The sequence below is a fragment of the Neophocaena asiaeorientalis genome, unplaced genomic scaffold, assembly GCF_003031525.2.
Source record: "Neophocaena asiaeorientalis asiaeorientalis breed wild unplaced genomic scaffold, Neophocaena_asiaeorientalis_V1.1 scaffold141, whole genome shotgun sequence".
Lineage (NCBI taxonomy): Eukaryota > Metazoa > Chordata > Mammalia > Artiodactyla > Phocoenidae > Neophocaena > Neophocaena asiaeorientalis.
Window position 1 is genome coordinate 3569929 of NW_020174267.1, and position 18407 is coordinate 3588335.

Below are 18407 nucleotides of genomic sequence, written 5' to 3' on the forward strand. Positions count from 1 at the left end.
GTACAGCGCACAGGTCCGCCTCCACAACAGGGAATTACTTGGTCCCAGATGTAAATAATGCCCCAGCTGAGAAACCTTGATTCAAAGGGAGTTGAGACAGTATCATGACCTTCACAAACACTCTCGTCCTCACCTTCAATACCAGGAATCATGCTTTTTCCTCTCCATTAGGCCATTTCCTTGGGATTTTTCTTGTTAACTTTTTCCCCAAGAAGATGACCAAAAATAGCATGTTCTTCCATTTTTATTTTAAATGTTTCTGTGGGAGAGACGATGTTGTCCACCAAAATTTATGTCACCGATCCTTCTTCTATGTAGACCTATTGCTAGGAAGTGGCTGCCCATCAAGGAATGACGATCCTTAGCTCCTCTTACAACTGGATGTGGCCACACGACCAATTCCTACCACGGGGCCAAGGCCTTCAGGATCAGGATGTATTCTCCACACTCCTTTCTCCTTTCCCTCCAGATCAACACTATCCAATAGAAATATGATGGAAGCCACACACGCAGCTCCACATTTTCTAGCAGCCACATATAAAAATGTAAAAGGAACGGGTGAAATAAGTTTTAATACTATATTTTGTTTAACCCAATATTTCCAAAATGTTATCGGTCAAAATGTAATCAATATAAAAATTAGTAATGAGATATTTTTACATTCTTTTTATTGTACTGAGTCTTCAAAATCTGATGTGTTTTACACCTTACGGCACGTCTCAGTTTACACCGGCAACGTTTTAAGTGCTCTATGGCTGCATGTGGCATGTAGCTGCCATACTGGATGGATCAGCTCCAGATGGACACAGATGATGACAGGACCCCAGAGGATGAAGAGGCCACACGATGGATGGAGACTGGTCCCTGAGTCATGATGTACAGGGAAGCTGCTCACTGATCGGACACCCACTTAGGTCTGAACCTGGGTGTATGTGAAACCATGGAAACATGGGCATTTGTTAGAGCAGCTCATGTGAATCTAAGTACTAAAGAGCCCAAGGAGACCTTATGTCACTAACATATGAGTCACCACCTTATACAACATAACCTTAACATTTTATGTTATGTTCGGTAATGTTCTTGACCTCTCTTTAGAAATTTCCGTCGCTTTCTTCTTACCAATGCCATCTTGTTTCTGCTACATTCTATCCCCTATGATTGCAGTCTAACATTTTGGCATGCTACTTTCTTTCTATACCTTTCTATACATATCTGGAGAAACATCCCTATATTTTATTGCCCTGTCTTATTTTGTTCAAAACTATGAGTTCTAACATTTTGACAGTCTGTTCTTCAGTGAAGATCTTGTAAACAATTATTCTATACTTCTAGCACATAAAAACAATATGGTCAGAAAAAGAATAATATCTTATACTATTAAAGATAATATACAGTATTGGAATATAATGTCTAGACAGCTGGATAATTAAGTTAGTTTAAAATATTTCATGTCTAGATTTAAACTGTGTAGCAAAAACTGCTTAAAATGAAAATCTAAGAAAAAAACTTCTCAAAAATAATGAAGAAAAATAGACATGTATAGGATAATTTCAGTCGACAGAGTTATTTTGGTTGTCTCTATTTGGGAAAATTATTGGCAAGGCAACTAAACTGATGGCATGTTAAGATGGCAGCTAATCCATAAACATTTCAGCCAGCTCATGGCCCTTCTTTCGAAAGGCCTTGTGCAGAAAAGAACGAGCACAGCAGGCCTGGGACCACTACTCTTAGGCCCGTGCTTGCAAGGCTGGCCCTTGGCTGGCACCTGGGAACTTGGGTTTCAGGAGTGTTCCCACCGTTCCCGTCTAAGAATGGCTCACTGTGCCTAAACTGTGCAAACGTGTGGTTTACGGTGACCACCTGCCTTCCTTCTGGACGCTGGGAATCTTGGCACGTGCCAGGCAGAGGGGGGCTTGCCGTGGCCAGGCCCCCAATAAGAATCCTGGGCATTGGGTTTCTGGTAAGCGGCCCTGATAGACCACCGTTCACACGGGTTGTTGTACTTCTTGTAGCGTAAGGAATTAGGGTTTTCCTGGGTCACTTCACAGGGAGAGAGCTCTGGGAAGCTTGAACCTGGTTTGCTCTGGACTTCACCCCATGCGCCTTTTCCTGATTTTGCTTTGCGTTCTCTCACTGTAATATCTTCACAGCCATGATTCCGAGTCCTGTGAGTCCTCTTATTGAATCATCAAACCTGGGGGTGGTCTTGGGGGCCCCCAGCACAGCCCTCTACTTGCCAACCTAGGTAAATGTAACAGTCAATAACAGACTGAGCAGCAGGGTGCCCTATGTGTGCCATTCCGTTTGTAATACAGCAAGTATTTCTACCGGAACACTTCCACATCTGCTCATACAGAGGAAGATGCAAACACTCACCAGGTCGATTGTTCTGGCTCTCTGTTTGGATTCATCATCACACCAGGTTTCACACCACAACCAGTCTTGGGGAAGAGACTTAATGGCAACTTGGTAAATCATATTGTTGGGAAGATCCTACAGAAAAGACGAATGATTTAAACATAGAGGTAGAGAAATTAGGGTCAGAGTGAAAGAAGTTGAAGATGTCATTTAGATTAGAAACAGATCCTACAAAAACATGCAAATCTCAGGTGTGTCTGTATTTTGAAGCTTTAAATACTTAATTTGACCCAACAGTCTTGTGTCGTGAATGACCCTGTGCACTGGAACAAAGACCGCACCTGCCCTGGGCTTCACCCCCAGCATCCGAGGTGGAGAGAGACGCCCAGAAACCCACCATTCCACACGCCCTCTCTACCTCTTATCTGCCTCGAAACACCAGGATTAATCACGTATACCGTGTCTGCTATTACTGTTTATGTAGTCAACACCGCACTCTCCAGATTCTGAGGTGACTTTTCATTTCCCTATCAGCAAACTGTGCTCCACAAATATTTTCACATTTCTGCACACTCAGAGCTTTCTAAGCAAAGATCGCTGGCACCTGGGTAAAAGGATGTGTAAATGGCAAAGGAGCCCAGTAAATTAAAGACAGAGACCTCTGCAGAGATTTAAAGACACCTTTCCCAGAGATACCTGCTTATATATGCCAGGGATTGCAGAGCCCTTCCCAGAGAATATTTGTTTACATTCCAGAGCAAAGGGCATGTTTCCTCTCTCTCCCGGAGGGCACCAGCAGTACTTGTGTTAGCTGTCCCATCTAAGTTCCAAGATTCATAATTTTAGGGTTCTTCTCTCAACACTCCTATTAATCATCATACTGGAAGTTCTAGCCAATGCAGCAAGACAGGAGAAAGAAAGAAATGGTATAAAGATTGGAAAGGAAGCAATAAAACTGTCTTTCTTTGAGGATGACAGGATTGTTTATGCAGAAAATCCTAAGAATCAGTAAAAAAAAAAAAACTCCTGGAACTAATAAGCAATGATAGAAAGGTTTCAGGATACAAGGTTAACATACAAAGGTCAATTGCTATATACCAGCAACGAACAATTGGAATTTGAAATTAAAAGCACACCATCATTTACATTAGCACCAAACACCACCCCCGAAAACAAAAAAAACAAAAAACCCCAAATAAACCTAGGTAAAAAATCTAACAAAATATGTTCCTCTACACGAGGAAAACTATAAAAGTCTGATGAAAGAAATCCAGGAACATCTATATAAATGGAGAGATATTTCATGTTCACAGACAGACTTGATAGTGTTAAGATGTCAGTTCTTCCCAACTCAATTTATAGATTCAACGCAATCCCAATGAAAGTCCCAGAAAATTATTTTGTGGGTATCAACCAACTCATTCTCAAGTTTGTATGAAAGGCAGAAGACCCAGAATAGCCAACACAGTGTTGAAGAAGAATAACAAAGTCAGAGGACCAATACTACTGAATTTGAAGTCTTCATATAAATTCTGTAGTAATTAAGAGATTGGTAATGGCAGAAGAACAGACAAATACAGCAAAGGAACAGAATAGAGAGCCCAGAAATATGAGACTTCTTTGTATTTTCTGCTCAATTTTTTCCTGTAAATCTAACACTGCTCTAAAAAAAATAGTCTATTAATGAAAAAAAATAAAAGCTAGTTAACTGTTCCCTCTTCCTGGGAATCCATTCTTTAAATCCTTAAACAACCTGGTCTGCCATCTTATCTCAGCCATGTTCTCACATGGCCATGTCCTGGCCGAGTCCTCTATAATTTCAGTTTCATGCTCCCACTCTCTGACAACCTCTTGATTTTCAGCTTACTCCATCAAGGACTCAGATATCAATACCTTTTGACCCCCACTGGGACCTCCAATCAACTGATCCTACCACTATTTCACTGTCCTTTACCCCCTGATGTCTTCACTCCCCCACTTCCTTAATTTCCATGGTTAATCATTATATTTAATCCCTTGAATATATTCTCAGTTGTCTTACCATTCTCGCATTTAGCTGTACTCGCTTGGCAAAATTATAGTCCTGGTTAAATCCAAACTCTGCACCTGCCTCCACGCAACTAAACATGGCTGGCGACACACACAGACACATACACAGCACTATACTATTTTATGTTCCCATCAGCAGTGTATGACGGTTCCAAATTCTCCATATCCTTGCCAGAGCTTTTACTGTCCTTTTTATTATAGCCATCCCACTGAGTATGATGTGGTATCTCATTGTAGTTTTGACTTGAAGTTCCTAATGACCAGTGATGCTGAGCATCTTTTCATGTATTTATGGGCCATTTGTACATCTTCTTTGGAAAAATATCTCTTTAAATCCTTTGAGCAGGACTTCCTTGGCGGTGCAGTGGGTAAGAATCCGCCTGCCAATGCAGGGGACATGGGTTTGACCCCTGCTCCAGGAAGATCCCACGTGCTGCAGAGCAACTAAGCCCGTGTACCACAACTACTGAGCCCACATGCTGCAACTACTGAAGACTGCACACCTAGAGCCCGTGCTCCGCAACGAGAGAAGCCACCGCTCGCCACAACTAGAGAAAGCCTGCACGCAGCAACGAAGACCCAGCACACCCAAAAACAAAAATAAAATCCTTTGAGCATTTAAAAATTGGTTCTCTTGGGCTTCCACTGGCGGTGCAGTGGATAAGAATCCGCCTGCCAATGCAGGGGACATGGGTTTGACCCCTGCTCCAGGAAGATCCCACGTGCTGCAGAGCAACTAAGCCCGTTTACCACAACTACTGAGCCCACATGCTGAAACTACTGAAGACTGCCCGCCTAGAGCCCGTGCTCCGCACCGAGAGAAGCCACCGCTCGCCACAACTAGAGAAAGCCTGCACGCAGCAACGAAGACCCAGCACACCCAAAAACAAAAATAAAATCCTTTGAGCATTTAAAAATTGGTTCTCTTGGGCTTCCCTGGTGGCGCGGTGGTTGAGAGTCTGCCTGCCGATGCAGGGGACATGGGTTCGTGCCCCAGTCCGGGAGGATCCCACATGCCGTGGAGCGGCTGGGCCTGTGAGCCATGGCCGCTGAGGCTGCACATCTGGAGCCTGTGCTCTGCGACGGGAGAGGCCACAACAGTGAGAGGCCCGCGTACCGCAAAAAAAAAAAAAAAATTGGTTCTCTTTTTGTTTTTAAATTATAAGAGTTCTTTATATGTTCTGGATACTAGTCTCTTATCAGATATATGATTTGCAAATATTTTCTCCCATTCTGTGGGTTGTCTTTTCACTTTCTTGTGTCTTTTAATGCACAAAGTATTTAATTTTGATGCAGTCCTATTTTTTCTTTAGTTGCTGGTACTTTTTGTTTCATATCTAAGAAACCATTGCCTAATCCAAAGTTACAAAGATGTACACCAATATTTTCTGGGATTTTTATACTTGACCCTCTTACATTCAGGCCTTTGATCCATTTTGAGTTCGTTTTTATATATGGTGTTAGGAAGGGGTCCAATCCATTCTTTACACGTGGATATGCTGTTGTTCCGGCACCTTTGCTGAAAAAGCTATTCTTTCTCCATTAAATTATCCTGGCATGCTTGTCAAAAATCCAGTGACCATAGATGCATGGGTTTATTTCTGGACTCTCAGTTCTAGACCGTTGATCTATACATGTCTAACCTTATGCCAGTCCATTCACTGTTCCTATTTAAAGGGTACAGTCTGATAAGTTTTACATACAAATATTCCTGTGACACAACGATCACAATCAAGCTCATTGAGTATATCCACCACTCTCAAGTTTTCTTGTGCCTTTTTGCAATCCTTCCTGCCTGTCCTTTCTACATTCACCTAAGCCAGTTAGTTCCTGGGCAAACACGAACTGCTTTTTGTCCGTGTAGACTGGTTTGCATTTTCTAGAATTCTGTATAAATAGAATCGTGCGATATGTATAGTTTTGGCTTGGCTTCTTTAGATCAGCGTAATGGTTTTTAGATTCATCTATGTTATATGTATGAATAATTCATTCCTTTTTACTGTGGAGTAAATATACCGCAATCTTTCTGTCCAATCTCGTTTTGATAGACATCTGGGTTTGTGGTAGGCAGTTTCTGATACGGCTCCCGGTGATCCGTGCCTCCCAGTATTCATTCTTTTGTGCAATTATTCCTCCTGGAGTGTGGCTGGACCTAGTGACTTCCTTCTAACAACAGAATATGGCAAAAGTAATGTGATGTCAGTTTTCTGGAAGAGCTTGTGTAGAATTGATACTATTTCTTTCTTTAATGTTGAGTAGAATTCACGTAAGTTTGGTAGAATTTAGAAGCTATCTGGGCCTGGAGATTTAAACTAATTTCTTCAATTGTTATAGGGCTATTCAGGTTATCCATTTCATTCTGAGTGCATTTTGGTAGTTTGTGTCTTTTAAGTAGTTTGTCCATTTCATCCAAGTTGTTGAATTTATTACCATAAAGTTGTCTGTAATAGTTTCTCATTATTCTTTCAATATCTGTAGATACTGTGCTGTCATGTCTCTCATTTCTATATTAGTAATTTATGTCTTTTATCTTAATTCTGATCAGTCTGGCTAGAGGTTTATGTTTTCTTAATTTTATCAAAGAACCAGCTTTGGTTCATAAGAAAATCTATGGAAACATACCATTTTTCCGTTTTTTTCATTTCATTGATTTCCACTCCTTAATTATTCTCTCTTTTCTACATACTTTGGTTTCAAATTTGCTCTTTTTTTCTAGTTTCTAGATAGAAGCTGAGGTTGAGAGCCTTTTTCTTTTCTAATATGTACCTAGTGCTATGAATTTTCTAAGAACTGTTTTAACTGCTGTACCGTATCATTCACGTTGTATACAGAAGAGAGGCAGCCTAAGGCTAAAATACATATAAATTCATATGAAATGGTGAACGGCTTGGTTGATGGGTCAGGGGCCCAGAGAGAAGATTAAGGACGAGGGCGTGGGTCCAAGGGGCAAAGTAGGAGTGACCCTGCCTATCCCTCCCAGTGACCTTCCTGGGGAACTTGCGCTTATTATCCCCATAACTCTGGGAGGTTCTGGGTTGTATCACTAGGTTAGGGGAATCTCGGTGAAGGAATAAAGACCTGGGCCCCTCGACAAACTTTGACAACCGGGAAAGGCCATCTCAGCTCCAGAACTCCCTGTGGGGGTTGTCTGAGGCCTTGGCTGAATTTGTAGAATTCACCTAATTCGGCTTCCTTTCCTTCTCCAACAGCTGTTAGTCCTCAGAGCACTTCCTAATAAACTTCCTGCAGGCTAATTTCCACTTTAGAGTCAGTTTGTTTCCTGGATAACCCAGCCTGTAATAGGCAGCCGAGCAGTAGCTGCTGATGTAAAGAACAGTGGAGGAGGAATATAGCTCGGGTTTTTGTCTTTAATTTCAGAAAAGTTCTGGGCATTACTGGGTCTATTTCAGTAGATTTAACATATGAGTTAGGCATTCAGAGGAGAGAGAAGAGCGAGATAAAGGTTTGGGAATTCTTGGTAGAAAAGCTGGAAATTAAAGCCAGTGTATGTAAGAAGCCAATAGAGCGGGTACAGAATGAGAAGTGGGCCACGGGCAGAAACTTAAGAGGATAGCAACATTTAAATAAGAGGTAGAAAAAGAGTAGTTCTCAAATAAACTGTGCTGGGAAAGTCACGGACATCAGAGAAGAACCAGGAAGATTGGATATTATGAAAGCCAAGGGAGTTTCAAGAAAGGAGAGGTCAAAAACACCCACATCACAAAAAAGGCAAATAAGAAGAAACAAGACGTGTTCACTGGATAAGAAGATATCACTTTGGCTTTAGTGAGAACTGATCAGTGGACTGGCGGGAATGGTAGCCAGATGCGTCCGAAGAAGGACAACCAGCCCCCAAATGTGGTGATGCAGCGCTGGGAGAGTCCCTCAGATGTTTGCTGGTCTGCTTGAAAAATGGGTCCTTTCCTTAGTTGCCCACATGCAGATAACCAGTAGGGTTCCTTATGAATAATCCACTGGGGAAATGACTAAGAATTATAAAAATGTGATATTCATAATTTAAATCTGGAATGTTATTGGGGCCTACTGAGGACTCTATGTCTGTTTTTTACTAATTGGCAATATTGCAAAGACGCTACCTTGCATTTGCACACCTACATATTTGGAGTTCTCTCAACTTTCAAGAATGATTGTTTTAAATCAGTCCTTCATCAGTGTGCTCCTGAATCAGTCATTAGTATTTTGACCTATAATATTCCATTTGCTCAATTTTTAAACAAACAGCCTCAAATTTCTATATTATCTAGACCCTCCGTCACCTCTCTTCCCTATGCCAGACTATTTTTCCCCTCTGTACTATTCCTCAAACATGTAAGGCCCACTCCCACCTTGGGACCTTTGCATTCGATATCCTCTCTGCTTGGGATTCTCACAGATACCTGCGTGCTCAGCTCTTAAGCCTCCATCTGCACGTCACCTGCGTATAGACGTATGGCCGCTCGGCTTACAACAACAAACTCTAACCCCTATTCACCATTCTGAGCTCTATCATGTTTTCGTGTTTTATTTTTTCTCTAAAGCACTTCTTACCTTTAAATATTGTTCATTAATTTATTTAGTTATTTTCCCACTAGAATGAAAGCACCATGAGCTAAGGATCTCTGTTTTGTTTTCTGATGTCCCAGGGCTTAGGAGAGTATCTGACACATAGCAAGTATTCAACAGATACTTCCTGAATTAACAAACATGTAAGGTTCTAGTAAGAGCCTATATTCTTAATTTACTTATTTATTTTTGGCTGCGTTGGGTCTTCGTTGCTGCGTGCGAGCTTTCTCTAGTTGCAGAGAGCGGGGGCTACTCTTCGTTGTGGTACACGGGCTTCTCATTGCGGTGGCTTCTCTTGTTGTGGAGCACGGGCTCTATGCAAGCAGGCTTCAATAGTTGTGGCTCGCGGGCTCTAGAGCGCAGGCTCAGTAGTTGTGGTGCACGGGCTTAGATGCTCCGTGGGATCTTCCTGGACCAGGGATCCGACCCTGTGTCTCCTGCATTGGCAGGCGGATTCTTAACCCCTGTGCCACCAGGGAAATCCAGAACCTATATTCTTTAGTCACTGGAAAGAGGAATAATAATAAAGAGGCTACAGGGTCTTTTTCTTCTGTTTAAATTGCTAAAATGAGGAAATGAGCAGGATACAATAATGAGGAAATAATGGGATTTGAGAAAAAATGTATTTGTGAAGAAAAACAAAATGTAAGGCAGTAGTCAGGGAGGGCACAGGATGAAGGGAGTTTATCTTAAAAATCACAGAGAAAGAGAAATGGGAGAAAGGGAGGGAGGGAGGGAGACAGACATGTTTAAATGATGATGGAAACAAGTAAGAAAAATTTAGGGTAACAAAGTGAGATAGGGCACATAGTGGAAAGAAGAGGTTTAAGCATGGAAAGGTGAAGATCAAACGCTATTCTGAAAATGTTAGGCTTGAAGTGAAAGAATATGTAAGTCAAGATAGCTAATACAAAATTGCATAAAGGGAAGAAAGAGGCTAAAAATACAAGATTTTGACATCTATAAACAGGGAGATAGAACAGTCTGTCTATGTATTGAAAATTATTCCATGAATATTTTACTTACCTGATCTAGGTTTGAAAGACTGTTTGGATCTTGACTGAGAGTTTGGTACTGGCCCCGGAGCCTGTCACCTGCTGCGATTCTCCTGAACTTCTTGAGATCCACCACGTATAAGGCACTGCAAGAAACGAAGACTCCTTGAGAGCCTACGTTGTGATCGTCTACAGTGTTGGCACTAACGTTAGATATCCCTGGGTCTAATAATAATGAATCCTTTCATAATTTGCTCCTGATGTCTAACACTGTTTCCAAGGAGTTTGAAGTTTGATATGACGCTGTTAGGATCCACATCCTCTTAAGGTCACCTTAAGTTTTTCCAAGATCTCCTGAAACTCATGGGCCTACAAAACAGTAACAGCTTTGAAGATAACCTTCATTTTGTTATGCGACAAACCAAGGTGAAATCTTCTGTAGTAGTTAGGAACATACAGCTGAGCCATACTACTTGGGTTTAACTCCGGGCTCAGCTATGTACTAGCAGCATAAGCCTGGGCAAGGTACACAAATGCTGTATGCCTCGGTTTCCACATCTATAAAATAGAGATGACAGCAATATCTCAAAAGGTTGTCACAGAGATTTTATGAGTTAATATATGTAAAGTCTTGTAAGAGTGACTGGCATATAATAAGCACTAGATAATGGGCTGCCATTATTGTATATTTTCCAAGAAAACTGAGTGTTGTAATTCAACAAGTTATTTATTCACTCAAAGGTAAGAGTATGACTCTTCTTACCTGATATGGTATTTCCTTCTTAAAAGATGTGATGCCCAGTATCCCGTCTTCCAGAAACGATATCCATCCATTTCCGTGCGGCTATCACAGAAGGGAGTATACCCATAAGGAGCTCCACCCAGATCAAAATCTCGGAGTTCTTTTAGGTCATGTCTCACAACCTAAATAATTAGAATACTTTCTCTGATGAAGACTATAAAATAATAGAAGCCCCTGTAATATGAATCTCAAATCATCATCACCTTGTTGTAGAAAGACAGAGAACTGAGTTTTCCCCACAGTTCTGTCATGTAGCACCAGTTTACCAAATTTCTATTTTTTCCTTTTGCCCTTACAGATTAAAAGAAGCCTAAAATTTACATACCTAGTCTGTATGACAGTGGTCTTACTCATTAATAAGAATAGCTTGTTACATCATTTTTAATCAAGGTATTTTTTAATATTCTTTTCTAAATTAAAGTACAGTTGATATACACCTGTAGTATATATTACAGGTGTACAATATAGTGACTCACAATTTTAAAGGTTATACTCCATTTATAGCTATTGTAAAATATTGGCTATATTCCTCGTGTTGTACAGTATATCCTTGTAGCTTATTTTATTCCTCATAGTTTGTATCTCTTAATCTCCTACCCTTATATTGCCCCTCCCTCCTTCCCTCTTCCCAGTGGTAACCACCAGTTTGTTGTCTACGAGTCTGCCTCTTTTTTGTTTTATTCACTAGTTTGTTGTATTTTTTAGATGCCACGTATAAGTGATATCATACAGTATTTGTCTTTCTCTGTCTGACTTGTTTCACTTAGCATAATGCCCTCCAAGTCCATCCATGTTGCTCCAAATGGCAACATTTTATTCTTTTTCTTTTTCTTCTTTTATTTTTTAGGCTGAGTAGTATTCCATTATACACATACACACACACCTCACATCTTCTTTATCCATTCATCTGTGGATGGACACTTGGGTTGCTTCCATATCTTGGTAACTGTAAATAATGCTGCTATGAACACTGGGGTGCGTGTATGTTTTTGAATTAGTGTTTTTGTTTCTTTCGGATATATACCCAGGACTGGAATTGCTGGGTCACATGCTAGTTCTATTTTTAGCTTTTTGAGGAGCCTCCCTACTGTCTCCCACAGCGGCTGCACCAGTTGACGCTCCCACCAACAGTGCTGGAGGGCTCCCCTTCCTCCACATCCCTGGCAACGTTTGTTATTTGTGTTCTTTTTGATGATGGCCATTCTGACAGGTGTGAGGTGATATCTCACTGTGGTTTTGATTTGTAATCAAGGTATTTTGAACAAAATATATTTTGGTAAGGAATTAAATATACAAGTACATAGCTCTTAACTTCTCAAGGTATAGAGTAATACTTCAAAATGATTTCTATGATGTATCTCCATTATTATATATTGGCAAATATTAGTTTGAATCATAAAGAAAAATCTCTTAATTATTCTCAGTGGCTTCAATGTCATAATGTTAGTATGTTTCATTTTTTAATAGACTCTAGCCTGCTGGAAAAATATTATTGTATATATTGGGGGAAAATAGGAAAAATAAATTTTATGTTAGACAGTATGTTTGGAAATGCTTACTTCATTACACTTTTGCCTATTTTCTTAGTTTTTAATTATAACGATTCATATTTATCCATTTGAAAAATAATACAAAAGTAATAGAATTTAGAATACTAGTAAATTATAAAGTAGGGTTTGAAAATATACTTTTGGTCCTAAATAAAAATACTAACTTGTGCATTTGATTTATGTAATAGTTATATTTACATATTATCATTCTTAGAAATTCTGTGTATTTTTTTAAATTTTTAAGAGAAATTATGTGTATTTTAAAAATATTCTTTACCATTAGTGATTACAAAGGCATGCAAGGAGAAAAGGGGAAAAGTCATAAAAACTTCTGGATATATAAATTTTGAAAGCTGAGGATCATAATTTTTTCTGGCCAAATTCAGGACTCTTTTCTTTAAGTGGCAGAATGATGGGATTTGGTTATTGGCTAATTGCCAAAGAATGTGGCCGAAGGTGGAAAAATGAGAGGAGAGTATGTGTAATTGCTAACTTTTCCAGCAAGAAGTAGTTCACTTGAAACAAATTTCAGCTCATATCCATAGGAACTCACATAGCTACTTTTATTATGACTAATATAAGTATTTCTTTTATTTTTAATTACCAAACCCCCCCCCCCAAAACAAAAAACTACTACTTCAGAGGAAAAAACTGCCTCGTCCTAAGGAATAAATGGTACTTCTGGCAACACCTTTGATTTTCCCCTGGAATGCTGACTTTTTTTTTAAAAAAAGATACTTTGCTTATATGTCAAAATTATGTCTTATGTTTACATAGCGTGGCAACAAAGACAGCAATAAGAAGCGGCAACATAAATTGCATCCCTATACTCAGAAGTGTAAAAAAGTCTTAAGTACTCTTAAAAACAATAGTTAATCTTATTACCTGGTCAGCATCAACAAAAATGATTTTGTCCACCGCAAGAGGAAAAAGGACATCAAGGAAAAGAATCTTATAACCCCAAATAATCCTTTGTTTTTCCGTCTGTTGATGAAGCCACCGGGGCCACCTGTACTGGACTAGTTCATATTGGAATCCATACTCCTCAGCCATGTGAGGGATCACCTCCTAAAACACACACACAAATCAAAGACTATGTTCAAGGAACAGAAAGCAGTTTTTGTTTTGGAGAAAAAATTAACATTTTAAAGGTTAGAGTTTACAAGTTGTTACAAATGAATCGGTAAAATGTCTGAACAGTACTTTTACAACTTACACCTATTAATCAGAAATATGACAATGCTGACAAACATAAAGAAGTAAGTATACATAAAACTTTATAGTTTAAAGGCATTAAAAATAGGTACACTAGTAGGCTTATTAAATAAGATAATTGTTCCTCTACTTTTACTACTAATGTTTGACCTGAGAAAACTTGATGATAGAAAGGAAAGCCTCTGGATCGTGGAACACCTGTGCATCAAACACTTTATGCAGATGTCAACATGCTGGTTGGTCAGAGAGATAGGAAGATGAAAAGGGTGTACAAAACCCACAAAATTAGTAGTAAATTGATAAACTATATTCTCCATATGAGTTTCATGTTTGAGATTTATGACTATTTAATTCAAGGATTAAAAATACAAGGTAGTTATTGTGGCATGAATATTTGATTCAGTGTCTTATAGGCTTAGAGTATCTTATTCTGTTTAAAACAGAGCAGCTAATTAAATATGTACACTGTTAGCTAAGTTTGGCTCAAGAGCCCAAATATTGAGAGGGATGATGGTAAAGGAGTGGGTAAAGACGGGTCAGCAAATGTAGAATTTGCATTCATCTCCTCAATTCTCACTTGTAGCTAGTTGCTGGTTATATGCTTAGTTTAATTTTCTCCCTGCTCTTGTAAGAACGATGTAGATTTAAAGTATGTTCCTTACTGTAAGCATTGGTTTTATCTGTGAGTGGCAAAACGTTGAAATTATGGCTAGAACGGTTACTGGGAGTCACTGCTTTCATTTCAAACTTAAAAAAAAAAAACTAGGATAAATTAGAAAAACTTTTTTTAAATTCAACGAATATGTATTAAAATATGTTCACCGAGAATGCACTATGTGCCAGGCACTATGCTAGGCCCTAGGGATCCAGTAATGAAACAAAACAGACAGAAATCATGGCTCTCGTGAGGCTTACATTTTAGATAAAATAAGTGAAATTAGTAAGGTATCTATAGAAGATAGTGCTATGGAGAAAAATAAAAGGGGAAGGGAAATACAATGAAAGATCAGAAGGGACTGTCATTTTACACAGTGTAGTCAGGAAAGGGTTATTCCCAAAGTAGGTATAATTCAGCGAAGATCTGAAGGAAGAAAGGAGGTATGCTTTTAAAATTGAAGGGAAAAGATCTAGGGTACTAGCAATTTCTGTTTCCGTGTCTGGCTGCTGGTTACACAGGTGTTTTAAATTTGTAAAACTTCATCAAAGTTGCACATTTACCGTTTGTACACGTTGTATTTCCCTGGAAAAAATATAAAAGGTAAAAATTTCGAGCAAAAAGAACAAATTACAAAAAGAAGGAAAATGTTATTTCAGATATGGTATCACCTTTGGCCATGCAGCAGAACAAGGCTTTTTTCCACACATAGCACTGCGTTTCTAGTGAATGATATAACTTCCTGTTAAGAGAATCTTCACATTGTATCGTCTCAGTGTAAGCAGAGTTAAATCCCCCGATGCAGTGTTGCATCACATGTTAAAAGTTCAGTAACACACTAGTAAGACTTCTTGTCTATATTTATGGGTTCTTTTTCAGTTTACAAGTACGTACAGGAGGCGGCACTCTTGGTGGTGGTGGGGAGGGTAGAGGAGCTGTTTCATAAGTGTTAAGCACCTGGGCTTTGAGGTCGGAACACTTGGGCTCAAATCTCAGCTACTAATTAGCTATTTGATCTAAGGCCTGTGCCATAAAGGACAAATCCTGCTCAAAGAATGGTTGGGACCTTTGCCCTTCGCTCCTGGGAAGTAAATGCTAACCTTGGAATATCCTGCCTGATGAGAACGTCTGTGTTTACCTGGGGACCTAGGGCCACACCAGATAGTCTGTGCTAACAATGTGATTTATGATGGAGACCTTGGGCCACAAGATATCAGCTCAAGCTCTGGAGGGGCTAGATGCTAAGGTCAGTCATGGTGGCCGTCAGGTGGGTCTATGTACCCAACTCCCAATAAAAACTCTGGACAGCAGGTCCGAGTGGGCTTCCCTAATTGGCAGCACTCCATGTGTACCGTCACAGTTTTGCTGGGAGGTATAAGCTCTGTCCACATGACTCCACGGGGAAAGGACAACTGGAAGCTCGGTCTGGTGTCCCCTGGATTCTGCCCTATGCATCTCTTTGCTTTGCTGATTTTAATCTGTATCCTTTTGCTGTAATCAACTGTAATTGTGAGTATCATTGCTTTTCTGAGTTCTGTGTGTCCTTCTAGTGGGTTTCTAAACTTAAGAGTGGTCCTGGATACTTCCCAACTGTGCAGGCCAGTTACGTAACTTCTGAGTCGTGGTTTTCTGGGAATAGGACTTTATGAAGAGCAACTGAATAATGTAGGTAAAGTACTTAGCAATGTGCCTGGCAACACCAAGGAATAAAAGCATGGTTGCCTGTTTTTATTTCTGCTTTCACAGCTGGTTTTGGTCTAGAAAGAAAATTTCTCTGAACTGCTGCTGAATGAGACCCTAACTTGCCTGGAATCTGATTAATAGGAAAAAACGGGGTACACTCTGTGGCAAGAGTGTAGGGCTGAGTAAAGGGTAACAGATGTTGGCCATCGAAAAACTTCTAAATACAAATTGCTGGAGACACTACCTATAGTGCCCACATTACCACACCAACCGATGCACCACATGTGATACCAGAGCCCCACTCTTCTTGGTCCTATCGAACTATTCTCTGTGGTGCAGTTTTCATATTTTCTACTGTTCCTGCCTTTCTTTGTCAAAATATGACAGAATCTAATTCTTTTAATTAACAATCTGTACATATTTTTCATTGCCAACTTTTATTTACTTATTGTTATGAAAACCCACTAATCCTGATTTTGAGTTTACTTAAACATAAACCATCTCCTGCTGTGTTTTTAATCACTTCTTTAAATAAAAGCTGCATAGAATTTTTCTTAAACTAGATTAAAAAATACTGATTATCAAGGTTTTAAATTGAGTACATATAGTAATTTGAGTAAATATACATTTCAAGAGACTCATTCTGAAAAGAGAAATGTTATGTGAACTTACAATGATATCAAGAATTTACTTCTGAAATATTAACTACTCTATTAAAAAAATTAATGTACTTACTTTAAATGTTGGTGAGAGATAATTTTTAAGAAACCAGAACTTCACTGGTGTTTTGGTGTTCCGTAAAACAGAAAGCATCATAATTCTGCATAAAACAACAATAAACTCAATAAATTAACATTAATAGGGGTTCATCCTACTTCTCTTAAGGCTTTTAAATATTTAAAGATATTAGTTGGTAGTTTTCACTATGAATTATGGAGAAATGGTGACGTATCTTCAAATATTATGGCTGCTCAGCAAGTATGTAACGTATAAGAATATATGTATATATACACATATATTGTATATACATAAGTATGTGTGTGTGTGTGTATATATATATATATATATATATATACACACCTGGTATAGACTAAATTGATTGCTTTTTGTTTGGTCCAGCTGACAAGAGAAAGAAGCTAGTCTGAAACAGTCTTGTTTAGTTAAACTAGCGTCTAATCTTGGCTCTGTTATTGTGTCACTAATAGCAGGTATGTAAACCTTGAAGGGCTGAACAACATGTCGTGTTTTGATAAAGTCACTGGACAGGCCACTTGTTTTGCTATCCTAGACCTCTGATTGGAGAAGATACAGATGTATCCAAAGTACATCTTAAAATATCAACACATATTCAAACATTTTTGAGGCGTTCTCTGTGACCCTTCTATAGAAGCAGTTAAAAAGTAGCCCTTTGTGGTTCATAAACATTGCTCTCCTCCTCTCGGACTCCTCCCCCTTTTTATAAAACATGGTATTTCTTCACCAGGAAAGGAAAATTCACTATATATTCTTTTTTTTTCCTCACACATCTTACTACAAAATATGTCCACTTTCTAACCTTAAAGAATAACAATATTTCAAATCAAACACATGGAATTTCACTGTATTTAGAAAATATACTTCCCTCATAATTTTAGGTAAAAAAAAAATAAAAAAGGCAAGGTGCAAAAGCACTATGTACTTTGTTGCTATTTGGGAAAAGGGAGTTAGAAAAAGCAAAAATACATATTTGGGCTTGTCTATACATATATTTGGCAGGCTATGAAAATAATAACACTGGTTTCCTGTGGGAAAGGGAACTGGGTATCAAGGAAACAGAGGTGGGAGATTTTTCTTTTTCCACTGTAATTTCTTTTATTTTTTTAAACTTTAAAAATTCTTTCTGGACCATGTAAATGTATTACTTTTCAAAACATCAAATAAAAAAATATACCTACCTTAAAAAGCGTTCATATAAATGGCCAGAAGCAACTGAAAAAATGTTTAGAATGTCTGTTTCCTTATTGTCTTCTTTTTTATGCAGGCTCCTTGTGAAACTTTGAATGAAAAAGAAGTGACTGTCATTTTCTTAATACACATCTGCAAACTTTACAGACCTAAATATTAAATTTGATAAGAAAAATAGGAAGGCTTTTCAAACTGAATGGTTATTATACTGTAAACAAGTACTTATCCTAAAAATTATGAATTATTTAAATATGTGACAGTGTAACTTGAAGTTTTATGATTTTTTAAAATTGGACAACATAGAATGCAATTCTATTTTCTCTAGGTTAATGAGATAATACCTTTGAATCTTTGTGAGTTACAAAAGTTGTTTTAAGAGCAGAGGATGAACTGTGGCATTCTACGGCCATATGCAACATACTGAGGCTTTAGGAAGGCCAATCGTGAACGAAGAAACAGAACGTGCAAGTGTTAACAGTGGCATACCAGAGCTTCCGTCTGTGCTAACAGGGGAGGCCCCTGAGTGCTGTGGCTGTGCCTTCCCAGGACAAGATGCTATAAGAGGCGCCAGCAGCTTAGAGCTCCTCTGGCCA

At 38.9% G+C, this 18407-nt stretch overlaps 1 protein-coding gene across 1 annotated transcript in view; it reads right to left on the reverse strand.

The window, feature by feature from the left end:
- Positions 1-18407, reverse strand: part of UGGT2 (UDP-glucose glycoprotein glucosyltransferase 2) — a 165058-nt gene that overhangs the window by 6171 nt on the left and 140480 nt on the right. The window contains exons 32-37 of the mRNA XM_024755268.1: positions 17805-17903; positions 16606-16690; positions 13203-13385; positions 10729-10889; positions 9997-10111; positions 2377-2493 (exon numbers count right to left, since the gene is read on the reverse strand). Coding sequence (XP_024611036.1) covers positions 2377-2493; positions 9997-10111; positions 10729-10889; positions 13203-13385; positions 16606-16690; positions 17805-17903 — 760 coding nt within the window. The remainder of the gene's footprint in view (positions 1-2376; positions 2494-9996; positions 10112-10728; positions 10890-13202; positions 13386-16605; positions 16691-17804; positions 17904-18407) is intronic.